The sequence below is a fragment of the Myodes glareolus genome, chromosome 14 (assembly GCF_982192425.1).
Source record: "Myodes glareolus chromosome 14, mMyoGla1.1, whole genome shotgun sequence".
NCBI lineage: Eukaryota > Metazoa > Chordata > Mammalia > Rodentia > Cricetidae > Myodes > Myodes glareolus.
The window spans coordinates 14,998,180-15,013,194 of NC_142039.1; the positions used below are offsets into that span (position 1 = coordinate 14,998,180).

The window sequence follows — 15,015 nt, forward strand, 5'->3', positions numbered from 1 at the left end:
TTCTAATGCTAATACCTAACATTACATATGTATGTATGTATGTATGTATACCCATATATTCTAGGCATAATAACTTTTAATATACTCCAGTGTCAAGAGGCCTTACTTCACTAAGATATCTTACAAAGAAAATGAGAAGATAATTCAGTCATACTAATAAGGCCTGAATTTTTTCCCTGGCACTCATGTAAAAAAAATAAAAATAAAAAATAAAAACCCAGGAATGGTGGTGCACAGTTGTAATCCCTGCATTGAGAACGTCATGACAGGCAGATCCCCAATGCTTGCAAGTCAGCCAGTCTATTCTCATCAGGTCCCAGGGAGAGATCCTGTCCCAAAAAACAAGGTGGACAGCCCTGAGGAACGAACGATGCTGAAAGCTGACCTCTGACCTCTACACATTCGTTCACACATTTGTACATGCCCCCCAGACACACACACACACACACGCGCACATCTCACAATTTTTTGTTCTAGTTGACCATGGCAAGACAGTAGTTATTACAAACCGATTACAAGACTGGCATTTTGAAGGTGTTTCACTCATCTTTTAGAAAAATCAATGTTGCTGATTGATTTGAAATAAGAAAGTAGGAAGGCTGAAGAGTACCCAGAAAGTCAGAGTGAGCCTTTGCACTGAACTGAGCTCCCTTATGCCCATTTTGTTCTTGCAGTGTTTTCCTCTCTGAGCCTTGGCCTGCTTCCCGAGCGCTCTGCCACTCTGATGGTCTATGAAGATGTTGTCCAAATAGTATCAGGATTCCAAGGTACGTTTCATATTTAAAAAAAAAAACAATACTAACACTTGGGCCAAACACTAACATTTAATCGTCTTATTGGATGGTGGCAACAGTAAATTTATCCATAGCTCAGATGCAGTGTTTCTTGTCCCCCATGAGGAGTCTGCATTTCAAGCATATTATAAGTTGGCTATAAAATTACTTCTTCCAGAGCAATCCTTCAAGTTTATGTGGGAAAAGAAAGGGGCCTCCCTGCTCTGTTCCCCATCATCTCTCTATCCTAAGATTGCTCATCTTATTTGGGTCACTGTCCCCGTCTATGTGGCCTAGACAGTCACTCACAAAGGTAGTAAGTGTGTGGCTATGGGTTTTTCTTGCTTGCCTCCTATTTTTCTGTGTGTTTCGTGTGTGTGAACCCTCACCCGAACCTGAACCTACTTGGCTCTTAAGTTATGATAAAACTGAAGGTTCCAGGCACTTACCCTCTGCTCGTCAGTAACGGGATTCAAATTGCGAATAAACCTCACACAAAATATCTCTCTGTGCTGAGTTCATTTTATCCCACCACAGGCTAGAGAATCGTTTATTTCCTGGCGCTGCTGAGTGTTTTTATATAAGATTTGTTTGCTGAGGTGCTTACATTTGGGCTTCATTATCCTAGGGTTCAGTGTTGCAGGTTCATATTAAAAAAATGTGTGTGCTGGAAATATGGCTCAGCTGTTAAGGGTAGTACGGTGAACCAGCATGCAGTTCCCAGCATCCACAGCAGGCAGCTCACAACTGCCCGTAACTGTGGTTCCACGAGATCCAAGCCCACCCTCTTCTGGCCTCGTGGGCACCAACACACACAGGAGTACACACCCACACAGACACATAAAGAAAAGATTTTATTAATTATTTGTTTATTTAAAATGTATTACAACTGAACATATGTAGACCTTTATTGCCATTATTCCCTCACAGAACTGTTTACATTCTTCTTCCAATGTGCTGAGTATGATTTAAAGGCTATGTAGCATTTATCTCTGAACTATGCGAAAAGCGCTGTGCCTTTTTTTTTTTTTTTGAGAGACTAGGGCTCCTCAGAACTTTTGGTATCCCAAGAGGTGTCCTGCATATATGCAGAGACCAGTGCCCGTCATTCTCTATCACACAGATCTATGTAGCATTAGAAATGAAGTATGTTCATTTATTCCTTCATTAGCAGGAAGATGCAGGGAGATACAGAGAGTTTCATCTACAGCTACTGACGAATTTGAAAAGGAAAGGAAGTGTCTGACAGCGTCTATGACTTAGGCTTGGGAGAGATAACAGGAACAGAGGTGCAGATTTTGGTGTCAGTTAGCAGTAAAGTCTTGTTTGCTTTTCTTTATACACAAAGGAGGAAAGGTGTAGTTTGGCTCACAGTTTAAGAGGACACAGTCCATGATGTCTCCATGATGGTAGAGAAGATGTGGCAGCTGAAGCTGGTGTCTCTGCTTATTACACCTTGGCAGACTAGTAATCAGAGCACTTAGACCTGAAGAGCAGACTGGGTTTAACTCTAAAGTCCCAACCCAGGGACCCACTTCCTGCAGGTAGACCCTACCTCATAAAGGGTCCCCAATCCCTCAAAAAAGTGCCACAAGCTATGGACCACTGTGTGTGCAACATTTAGCAGCAATATGTACATTTCCTCATCAACTAAGCTATTGTATCATCATCTTAGTTTCCTCAAATCCAGGCCCTGTGCCTGCTTCTTGACCGGTACCCAATGAGCCATTGAATAATCAGTAAACAGAAATGAATCCATCTGTTCTTTGTTCTTCCTTTGTAGACAGGTTCCCATGATTGGTTTCTTTTCTTTGTTCAAGTGAATTAGGGCTGGGGATACAGTTAAAATACAGATACACACACACACACACACACACACAGAGAGAGAGAGAGAGAGAGAGAGAGAGAGAGAGAGAGAGAGAAGGGAGAACTGAAATACATTCAGTTAGCTTTGTTATAATTAATCGATCCGTATATGTGCACCCCTGGATCCTACAGCCATTCAGAAGACATCGCAGAGCAATTTCTCCCTTTCTGTAGCCTCACGCCCATACCGGCTTCCTGACATTACAGATATTTAGTTAATTTGAAAACTTATCCTACTTCATGAGCTTGAAAGGTTTAATTATACTATTTCTTATCTGAATGCAGTAGAGAGGGGAGTGATAACAATACATCATTTCATTTGATCCCAAGATTCCTTCCTGACTGGAAGGAAAGCTGTATGTAGTTGAATAAATGGGAATCTTTGCCATCATCTGCAAAATCAGTTCCATTCTGCAAAATCAGTATGATAGCGAATTTATGAATGATACATAGAGGTTTTTAGCCTCTGACTGGTCACTTTTTCAATGGTTCTAAATTCTTGCCTGCTCAGAGACATACAGCGCTATAAGCTGGATGCTTACAAGCATAGTGCTCAGATGGTATGGCACTCCAGTCTGTCCTGGAAAGGTTCCCCAAGCCTGACGGTAGTTCACTTAGGAAATGCCACACCACCAATTGTGGACAAGGTCACATGATGCTGCAATGTGTTAGGTGGCATTAAAGGAAAAGCTCAGCAAGAATGAAGGCCACTAGGAGAGATGGATACCAGGGGCAAAGGGGGAAAGAGGCCATTGTTCCTGACATGTGCATGAAACTTAAGTTGAAGTTTTAACATAATTACACCCAAATAAAACACATTAATGAGAACTTTTCTATAAAAATAAAACAAATATTATCCATGTGTCTTCTCTGTAGATAAACTAGAAGGCAGTTATGCAAATTCTAACCCTAAACACCGATAAAGTAATTATCATCGGAGTAGGCAGAGTGATGAGCGTGCCTGCAAACCATACGCTACACAGTAAATACATGCTTCTAATAAGGGTGTCATGAGCAGTCAGTGGCCCTTGTATTTTAAAAGTGAGGCAAGTGATCATGCTGAGTGTTACTGTGACTCTGTGAAGAAGCCTTATGATGGTGAGAGAATAGGGGGGCACTGAGTGACGGGGCACTGAGTGATAGGGGGCACTGAGTGACTGGGGGAGAACTGAGTGACTGGGGAACTGAGTGACTGGGGAACTGAGTGACGGGGGGAACTGAGTGGCCAACTAGGGGGATTTCCCTGAGAACAGGCTGTGGCTGAAAATGTGTTACTTGTAAAACCCTGGCAGATTTCTTCCAGACTTGTCATCGAGATTGATAAACAGATGACAAGAGAAAACATCGTGATTGTTTTCTTAGAGAGTTCTGTGTACATCGCTGAAGAACCAGTTAGTTGAAATCTCCTGGAGGGTTAGCTCAGAGGGTAAAGCCCTTGCCACACACACCTGATGGCTTGAATTGGGACCTCCAGAGCTCATGTAAGAGACAGGCACAGTAACACGTGCGGCTGCAGTCCCAGCACTCCTGCTGGGGATGAGGGAGGTGGGCTGCAGGCTCTCTGAAGCTTGTAGGGTAGGCAGCCTTCATTGGTAGCAGGAAATGACAAGATCCTGTCTCAAATAAACAAGGTTGAAGGTGAAAGCTTAACACCCAGGGTTGTCCTTTGAACTTCTCCACATACACACACTGACACCCGTGAAATCCCCTCACCTCCACATGCACACACAGACACCCATGTAATCCGCTGACCTCCACATGCACACACTGACACCCGTGTAATCCCGACCTCTACGTGCGCACACAGACACCCATGTGATCCCCTGACCTCCACATGCGCACACAGACACCCATGTGATCCCCTGACCTCCACATGCGCACACAGACACCCATGTGATCCCCTGACCTCCACATGCACACACAGACACCCATGTAATCCCCTGACCTCCACATGCACACACAGACACCCATGTAATCCCCTGACCTCCACATGCACACACTGACACCTATGTAATCCCCTGACCTCTACATGCACACACTGACACCCATGTAATCCCCTGACCTCCACATGCATACACAGACACCCAGAGTTATCCCCTGACCTCTACATGCACACACTGACACCCATGTGATCCCCTGACCTCCACAAACACAGTGTGGCATGTGTATGCCTATGATCACATTCACAAACACATAGTTTTTAAAGCTACTAGGAAATGATGGAGACAAGACTGGAGACCTAGCCTGCCATTCCCACGATCCCCTGGACAGCCCCTTTATTTTCCCCAGGTGTTCTGTGGAACATAAAGCCCCTCCTACCCCACATACACACTTCTTTTAGCAATCTCCTCATTTCTTGTTTCAGAGGGAAAGAAAATAAATGTCTCAGGGAATGACATCTTCAATTTTCTTCTTGTTCCTTCTCCTATGTGTGATGATAGCACCCCTTATCCCTGCTTCTCTGTCCTTCCATGAGTGCCTTCCCATCCCCAGTGAGTCCTGCTGCCCCTTCTGCAACCTTCCTCCATTTATGTGCGGAATCCTCCGTCAGCGTTCCCTTCAGCCTTTCTTGCCTCTCACTGTTACTCAAGGTATTGGCCTTCAAAAAGAAACCCTCTTCATACCTCCTTTTCCTTCAATTTGTTCCCTTTCCTTCCCAACTTTTGGGAAAGTCACCCCTCGCCGCACACATGCGGTTAAGCTCCTCCAACCTTGGCCTCACACTGTTCTCCGGACCGCTCTTGTTCTGTTCCAGAGCTGGGGTCCTCAGATCCGCTCCTGGCCAATCACTGTCCTGCCTGACTCCTCCCAGGCTTCCAGACACCACCTGTTTCTTCGTTGTCCCTTGTTTCTCAAGCAGCTTCCATCTCTGCCTGCCTCTGTGTTCATTTCTTCTCGGCTTCTGTCATGCAGTCTTACTTCCCCGCCTACTTCCTCTTCCAAAAGTGGCTTCCGACTCCAGTTGTGGCTGTCGTCCTCGTAGTCCCCCACCTCTGGGTTGACCCCTGATGTCACTGCCTTGATTTGTGTTTCCCCCTTGGACTTTTTATCAGCAGGCCCATCCTGAAACTCTTGCTGTCCCTGGACATTCTTCATGGTTTTGAGCTGAAGGCACCGTGTCCTTCACAAGTCTCCTCTGTCCCCAAGAAGAGCCTGTGCTTGTCTCACACACGCTTCCTCAACCTTCCCATGTGTGATATCTTGTGTGTCTGCGTTTTCCTGTCTGGCGGCTCACACACGCCTCCTCAACCTTCCCATGTGTGATATCTTGTGTGTCTGCGTTTTCCTGTCTGGCGGCTCACACATGCCTCCTCAACCTTCCCATGTGTGATATCTTGTGTGTCTGCGTTTTCCTGTCTGTCACCTGGTCTCATCTGCCCCTTCACAGCCGCCCTCCAGACAAGGACCACCTAGGAAACTTCCTTTCTGGACAGCCAGCCACTCGTTATTAAAGTTGATCTTGTTACTTCTGTCATCTCCCTCTTATTCTGTGATGTATGACATTATGATAATCAAGCCATCTCACTCTCTGCCTCCTTTACTCTTGAGTTCCAGGAATATAAGGGTTTTGTGCTTTTCTTGTTTATATATCCTGCATCTATTATATATAAGACTCTTCATATGAGTTGCCTAAGTTATGAAGATTCATAGAATATAGAGTAAGAGGTTCTCCACTGTGGTAATTTCACATAGTGAAAGTGTCTGGGGCCTTTAGAATTGTCTCATCTTGGGGACTGCAACTGGCATCTGATGGGTAGAAATCAGGGATGCCATTCAGTATGTTAATATACACAGGACAACTACCAACAGAGAATTTCTGGACCCTAGGTGTTAATGGTCCTAATCTAGTTTCAATTAAGTCATAGCATTGTTGAAACATAGTGAGTTGCTTGGTGTGGCTCACCACATTCGGTTCCATAGGTATTACTGAGTAGCAAATAAACACTGAGTGCTCTTTTTCTCATCATGTCTCTGAAGAAGTACAAACATTCATATAAATGAAACTCAGGACTGTAAGAGAAATACAAACAGACCATAGAGCTTGAGATGGGGTGGAGAGCGGTTATGCAAAAGAAGTGAACTTTGAGATGCATTTGAATGATACATAAAGTATGGAAACAGAGTCAAGAGGGAGTTCCGGGCGTGGGACAAGTATGACCGCATGCATAGAAACAGTCAGCCCCACAGTCCTGTTTAGCCAGATGATGGAGGCGGGTTGGTCATAAATAGAGCATCTATTTTGAGATAGACATTGTGATAGGAAGGAATGCTGAACATAAGTTTTCTACATTTTCCAAGCACACTGACGTTAGCCAAGTTACTTAACCTCTTTAATTTCTTCACCCCAAAGAGCACGGTGGAATTCCTTCTTCTCAACCCCATTGTTTACAAGTTCTAAAGATTGAATTGTGCCTCTCCGTTGTAGGAGAAGATGCAGTAGTTTGAGTTTTATCTTGATCTACTTATTTTTAATGTTTATTCATCATACATTTGCTAAGTGGTGAAGACTGATGTCTTCTGAGCAGGAAAAGCACACAGTCAGAATGGCATCTCTGAACAGTCAAGGTGTCCATAGGTGTAATGGAAAAGGAGGTTAAGACTGAAACAGGGGGCTAGTTGGGAGACCTCTGAGGCAAAAGGTAGTGCATAGGTCTCATGGTGTGGAGGAAGAAGGGAGATGGGAGGAACTGTTAACAAAGGAAGAGTAGCCAGTCTTGGCACTCGGGTGATTGTGTAGGTGTGAGGAAGGGAAAGTGATGTCGACTTGGATCAAAACTGGATGTTGGAGAGAACATAGGTTCATTAAATGAGAGACAGTAGATGCTGGTCCTGGAAAGCCAGATAGGAGTCTGGGTAGAACTGTCCAGAAGACAGAGGGAAATGCAAGTGAGGAGCTTAGACAGATCCCAGGACTGGAGAGGACTGCGCTGTAAAGGGGAGCCACTAAGAAGAGCTGATGGATAGCAGCCCTCCACGAGCTGCTTCATCTCGAGCCACAGGGAGGAAGAAAGGATTGACATGAGAACTTGCAAATGAGGATTTGCAGAGTCTGGAGAGAATCAGAGGTCAAGTATGAATGCCAAGGAAGAGGGGACTGTGGGGGAGGCTGATGAACACTGTGGCCCATTGTGAAGAGGTCAGGACATGCAGGCTGAGAAGCAATCATGGGGTTTGCAGATTATACAGTGGTCCTTGCCGTGTTGTGTTGTGGGTGAAAGCCATGTCACTGAAGGCAGAATGGAAGAAGACAGGCATTCATATATGGGGAGAACACAGTGAAAGTCATGTTTGATTGTGACTTTCTTTTAGAGATAGGGCAGACACGAGCATGTTTATTGCTGAAGGAGGAATCACCAATGGACAAAGAGATTGTTGGGAAGGCAGGAACAGTTTGTAAAGGTTCACCATGGCATAAACAAGAAACCTGAATTTAGGATAGGGGTTGGGTTTGACCTTGGATGAAAAGAAGAGAGGAGGAAAAAAATAGATTTAGAAGTTTGGGGAAAAGAAGAGTAGGTGATTTGCTCTTTTTGTTAAGTCGGGATATGAGCATTTGAAAAAGAGGATGGGCCTTAAGTCTGAGGAGAAGAGAAGAAGTTCCAAACAGCTGCTGCTGAATTTAGAGGCAACCAGTGACGGCAGGCGGGCTTTCCCACTCCCTTCTTCTTCCCAAACAATCACATGAAGATTTAGCAACTCTAAAGAAAGGCAGGCTAAAGAACACAGCATCTTTGCCCAGCCCCACACATGCCCACTTGGACCTTGTTTACACTGTGGCCTGGTACAGCCTATATATACCCTGAGATTCCTCAGATGCCTTCTGGCCTTTTCGCCGATCGTAGGTTTTGCCTAGACTTGTCCGTAGTCCTCTGCCTGCACTTGAGAGTGTGTGGGTCCTTCAGCGGATGACATCTATGTCTCGCCAGTCACAGCAGGTGTCATTTCATCTGGACCTGCCACTTCCTGCCCTGCCATAATCCTATGTGTGCCTACCTTCCAGCGAGCACAGATGGCCCTGGTTGTCTGGTGACATCCCAGGGTCTCCGGTACAAAGAGAGGAAATGGTGAGAGGTGACATGAAGAGGTGCGGCAGAGGGAGCGAGGCAGAGAGAATCTCCCTCCGAGTGCATGCGGCACACAGGCGCCTCTCGGGGATGGAAAGGGATGGGAGGCACCAAATCCCCTGAGCTTTGGTTTGTGGTTCTGTGTCCTATGGCAGTTCCCTAAGCCCTTGTTGGATTCTGTCCTGAGTCCAGTGTGAACCTCCACCTGCCTTTTAGCAGCATCCCTCTTCCTGTCTGAGTAATTTTTCATTCCTCACTGCCAGAGGAGCCCGCACATAAATCTCATCAAAGTTATGCAGGGCCCCGGACGGAGACATAAACCCAGCCCTGTCCTCGGATACCTGACCTGGATTCCACCTTCTCCCTTTGTTCTCGTAAAGTCCAGCTCCCTCTTGACCCTTTCTTGTTTAGATACGCCTTACTTTCTTTCAGACTAGCTGGGTTCTTTGCCCTTCCTGATTGTGACACCTAGGTGCGCACCCGGTGACACACCTAGCTGAACAACATCAGCAGCCACATCGGCCATTATTGGAGAAAATAATCCTGTGTATGTAGTCGAGATGAGGAGATGAAAAGGGAGATGTTGACTTTTCACCTCGGAGAGCTCGACGGAAGTGGAGAACAAAAGAGGCAGGCAGCCCATACAGCCAAGTGGGTAAAGAGGTGAGGGCAGACAGCTCCCAAGGGGCCCATAGCGCCTGTAGGCCCCCTGAGGGATTTGGATTCAGTGTAGACCAAGGAGGCAGCAGGGTTTAGAAGACTGAACTAAGAGATGATGGTGTAAGGTAATCCCTGGAGGCTGGCACTCTGTTTTACAAATGAAGACAGGGCATGGGTAGCCTGGCATTTGCCTGACAGATTTGTGTGAGAGGTGACCAAAGAGAGGGAGCAGTGGCTTTGGACCTGGCTCCCTTGGCTTTGGGGCTGAACCTGTGTTTTCCTGACCTTTGAGCAGGTAGAAGAAGCATGTAATGTTCTACCACCTTAGCCATACACAGACAAGTGTAGCCCGGAGAGCCTGCCCCACATAGTGGCTGTCAGCCTTACTGTACGAAGACCATCTTAGTTTTATCAATTCTCTGAGCTCTGAAACTTCCCTATCACAGAACATTTCTAGGAAAGTTACCGCACTTCCCATCCTAGAAGTTCAAAGGGAACCCAGGAATGACTTTGCAGACTTCGTTTCTGGGTGAGGTCAGTATTCTAGGACCTCTGTGCATTGTGAGGAGGGATGGAAGGAGCCGGAACTGAGCATAGCAGAATGAAGTCACTCAAGCTGGGTATATGTAATTTTAATTTTAAGGACATCTTTGCCAAGTTTGTACAAAATTACTTCTCCTTCATGTCTGGTAACCGTCACTACAATATTAGGCAAAAACTGAGATCCTAATGGCGTCTGGAAAGAGGTAAGCCGTAAGTGACACCACAAGGTTGGGTCAGTCCGGTGGCCACACAAAGGGATGGAGTTGGGGGAGGGAGTACCACTTTGCATCTTTGCCAAATCTGAAACATCATCTGTATCCAGAAGGAAACACTCCAGAGCCCATGTCACCCGGCAGCTTCCTCAGGAAGAAAGCAGTTCATCTTGGGCGGTGGGGGCTCTTGTTTTCGTTTCTTTCCAGGACTGCACATTGCAACCCCTTGTTGCTTCAGTTTGGTCAGTGGCATTAAATCAGTTTTTTTTTTTCAGGAAGTTAGAGGAAGGTTTTATAGCTGTATCAAAGCCTATCTCTTGCATTGCTTGTGCAAAGAGATTAATTGCCATTTCCCTGCGTCTTTTACTGAGACTCTCCCAAAATGTTACCCTATCCATAGCCAAATACTGCGCAGTGGAAAAGACTGGTGCAAATAGAACTTGGGAAAAGCTTTTTGTTCAAAACCTAAATAACATCCTGTGTCAAAACAAATGTGACAATGGGCTATTATTTCTCGCCCCATAATAGCATGTTGTCACATCCCTGTGTCCTGGATGAATGAGGGATGGATGGCACGCCATGTGGGAAGGAGCAGGGGCGGGGGAGGAATGTTGGAGCCCTGGAGAAGCCTTTCATGGCTTGCCATTTTCTGAAACAGAACCGGCTCTTTGGGGAGGTAACTCAGAGGTTGATCCCTACAGGTGCCCGGCCACAGCCTCGCGTTCATTTCCAGAGAAGGGCCTTGAGGTTGCCCGAGAACACCAGCTACAGTGACCTCACCGCCTTCCTCACCGCCGCCAGCTCCCCGTCCGAGGTAGACAGCTTTCCTTATTTGCGAGGACTGGATGGAAATGGAACAGGTAATTGGAGTCTCCTCTCTTTCGGGGTGGACCTTATTATTTCTCTGTGAGTTTTTGGATATGGCGAGAGGTGCTCACCTTAAATGGAGAGGGAGCAGGGCCTTGATTGCAGGTTCTGAATTGGTATTGTTCCTTTTACCAGCTTAAGGAGGTATTCAGTCTGCACCACCATTGTTGGCTTCTTCATTGAGCCCTTCAGCAGTTGCCAAGAACCTGAAACACTTTCTCTGGGCTTTCTTGTGTTGGACTTAATATTTCAGCTCAATAGAAATTGTAATTTTTTTTAAGCCCAAGATCAGAAACAAAGGATTTCTGCCCCTCTGATCTCTGCCTAGTCCACTTACCTCCTGAATGTTGGTGCCACAATGTCTCATTCAGTTGTGCAGCAAGAGACTCTCAGCCCCACCCTCTCGTTCGCCATGTGCTCAGCGGGGGGGGGGGGGGAAGGGTTGGTTCTAGTGACATCTAGAGATGAGCGAGTGACATTCCATGCTCCACTATAGACGGGTCACTGAGGTGTGAACGTTGTCTGCTGTCTCTGGCTGTGGCCTTCAGCTGTCACCCACGTCTTCCTCTCCGCTTCTGGATACTCACCCTCCTTTCCTTTCAGAGGGGATTTGGGAAAGTCCCCAATGGAGGCTTTGCCTAGTGAAACATGATTAATAAAAGCTCAGAGACTGAAATTGGGGTTCCGCCTGAAGATTTGAAAAGCAAAGCAGCCAACCACTGGCTCTTACCTCAACCCCAGTCCAAAATGGCGATCCTGTCTCCAGGAATGTCAGAATAAGACTGTCTGAGAGCTGTCTCCTCCCATTTTATAATCCTCTCTAGGTCTGGGGTTAAAGGCGTGCACCACTGGGATTAAAGTCATGCATTGCCTGGTTTCTATGGCAACTAGTGTGGCTACTGGGATTAAAGATGTGTGTTTCCACTGCCTGGTCTGTAAAGCTGACCAGTGGGGCTGTATTACTCTCAGATCTTCAGACAAGCTTTGTTTATTAAAATACATTTGAAATGCCACTACACCATAGACTGCCAGAGAGAGAAGCCAGGCTTTGAAGTTGACTTAGAATCTTCTTGCTGATCACTAAGTCATCTCTGTCACCATCACTTCTCTAACAAGACCCAGGACTTAGAAGATCAGAGAAACCAAAAGTCACCAGCCAGAAGAAAAGTGATAATTCCTTATCAGAGAAGGACCAAAGCTGCACCTTTCTCCTCTTGGGTGACAGCATGGTCCTCAGACCTCCAGCTACTGCAGGAGAGATTCCAGGTCTTGGAATTCTGAATCAATCTCTCTCTCTCTCTCTCTCTCTCTCTCTCTCTCTCTCTCTCTCTCTCTCTCTCTTTCTTCTGTTCCTCTTTATCACCCTTTATGTTTTAGACATGGCATGAAATTTAAAAGCAGACATTAGTGTTGTAGACTGCTAGGTATATTGCAGTTCCCAGGGATTCTTTGATTAAAACTCAATTTTCCAAGATTTTGCATGAACTGGTGATTCTGAAAAGACTTGTAAACCTTAAACATCTCAATCATTCCTATAGCTTGTGAGTAAATTCCTAGTTGGAGGAAAGGTACATGGTGACGAATTGCTTTTCCTCCAGCTGTGGTTCCTGTTTTGAGAAATGTTTCTTCCTTTAGTTACTGAGGACTGACCACATAATTAGAATGCCAGTCATTTGCCATCAAATAGATGTGTAGTGATCATCTATAGTAAACTTTTTGGGGGGAAACGTATCGATTCCGGATCCTGGAGACTTCTAGCCTGAGGTCCTCATAGGCTGCACTGAGGAAAGGTAGCATAGTCAAACACTGCGAAGAGGAACAGCCTCATCCGGGGCTCCTTCACGCTCTGTGTCCCTCCCCCAGTACTGCTAGAATAAACCATGAAACGAGAAGCCCAGCCAATGAAGAAAACAAAAGCACAGGACTATTGGTTTTTTTTTTTTTAGAAGCATGTTTTATTGTAAAAATCAGTCTATTTCAGAGGGAAGGAAAAGGTCGGAAGGTGACATTAAACTGCTTTTCCAGTGACATAATAGATCAGTTGCCTGAGAGAGGATCAAAGTTTTTTCTGAGAGCCGCTAGGAAAGGGAGCCAAGCCATGGTGTATCCATAGTTATCCTGGGAGACACAGGAGCTGGGGCTCCGTGGAGCAGGGCAACTGGAATACAGTGGGTTGCTGTGGGCTTGGGGTTAGTTTGTGGTCAGGCTCTCCCTTGGCCCTGTAGTCACTTTCCTTCTACACAGGCCAAAGGCACTCCGCCTTCTAGAATCACACTCTTCTCCTAGCCCCTAAGAAAGAACAAAACTCTATACCATTCCCGTGGGTCTCAGTGAAATAGCCTCCACCAACACCAGGGAGACCCAGAGGGCAAAATGGATAAGGTGAAGCATTTTTGCTGACCCAGAAAAGTTGGTGCAAGATGACCTCATCTTTTATCCAAAATGCCTGAAGGCTAAAGTGTTTTGAATTTAGGATCCGTTTTGGATATTTTTTAATATTTGCAAAGACTTCACCAGAGACATTGTAGCACCTAGCTTTTGAATTTCAGAAAACTTCAGACTTCAGCCTGGTACTAAAACATAAGGACAAAGAGAATCTTAAGGGCTGGTTAAAACCCGTCTTGTTATGAGCAACCAATTGATCAGAAGGCTAAAGGGACACCATCTAGTTAGTGGTCCTTGCCCTCCCTCGCCTGGGTGGCCTGACATCTGTCTTTACCTGGACATAGAGGGCCAGGTAACATCTAGGTAGAGCAGGAAGGAAAGTCTCATTACAGACAGAACTCAGTTCCTTGTGTGCGACTGGAATCTCATAGGAAGATGTGGAAGAGAAATCATTTAGGCTTCTAAGTCTGAGTCACTCGAGAATAAAGAAGTGGGAGGGTAGAGGGAGAGACACGGGGGTGGAGTAAAGTCGGAATGGCATTTCATTGAGCACAGAGAGAGGACAGAGCCTCCAGAAAGCAGAGGTGAAACCTACATCTCTTCCTCCCTTTCTTTATCCCTTTGTTCCTTTCTTCATTCCTCCCTCCTCTCTGCCTCTCTTCCTTCCTCATCTCTGCCTCCCTTCCTCCTCTCTGCCTCCTTCCCTGTCTTCCTTCCTCCTCTCTGCCTCCTTCCCTCTCTGCCTCCCTCCTTCTCTCCTTCCCTTTTTCCCTTTCTCTCTCTCCTCCTTTCTTCCATTCTTCTCTCCTCTATCCTCTTTCTTCCTTTTTTCTTTTCCTTTCTTCAGGGTCCCACTGTGTAACCCAGGCTGGCTCAGCCTACCAGGTGTGAGTGCCAGGTACCAAGTACAGGTGCAGCGCCATGCCCGCCTCAGCTGGCGCTCTCTAATGGTAGTGGGTAAGCATGGGAAGCTAGAACATAGTATTTTTGGTTCATCTGCTCGTTTCTGCAGTGTTTACTTTTGTATGCATGCAGCTGAGAATATTTATGTCCACACACTCAAGAGGGCTTTTCACCTATCCTCCATCCTTAGTTGTGAAGATCAGAGAAACAGCCCTCAGGGGAGTGGAGTAGGTGACAGGGGCAGCTGGCTCCAGAAACCCATCTCCCTAGATCAGGGAGATGCAGATAAAGAGAAAAGGGGATGTAAAGATGCTGAGGAAGAAGAATGGAGGTGACCTTTCTAGAACTTTCTACCTACCTGTTTGCAAGCAGGTTCTGCTGCATGGGGCTTAGCAAAGTAAGACACTCTTCCTCATTGGAAACCTTGTGTCTGCAGCGTATACAGCATCCTGTGAGTCACTTAACGTCTCTGGGTTTAAGTAATACCTCGTTGAAAGGGTCTGATGGCTGAGAGCAGTACAGGGTAGGCCTGGCTTTGCACTCCTGTCACCTTTAAACTGTGGGTCTGTGTATGTCTCCGTCCACGGTGCATTTTCGAGAGAAGCATGGTAAATTCTGATCTTCGATTTTCTTATCCCAAAATGAAATGGTTTCTTAACTAAAATATTCCTGACCTCAGCTCAGTGGTTCCAACCTGAGTATTTTGAGAAAATCTTTTTAGCAGGCCTTCCTTTGTTATCG

General features: G+C 46.0%; 1 protein-coding gene across 6 annotated transcripts in view; it reads left to right on the plus strand.

Moving 5' to 3' along the window:
• The window catches only part of Fam171a1 (family with sequence similarity 171 member A1), a 114,153-nt gene that overhangs the window by 75,624 nt on the left and 23,514 nt on the right, over window positions 1-15,015 (plus strand). For all 6 annotated transcript variants that reach the window (XM_048460923.3, XM_087896360.1, XM_085699065.2 and 3 more), the window contains exons 3-4: window positions 675-767; window positions 10,821-10,979. In XM_048460923.3, coding sequence (XP_048316880.3) covers window positions 725-767; window positions 10,821-10,979 — 202 coding nt within the window. In that variant the 5' untranslated portion in view covers window positions 675-724. The remainder of the gene's footprint in view (window positions 1-674; window positions 768-10,820; window positions 10,980-15,015) is intronic.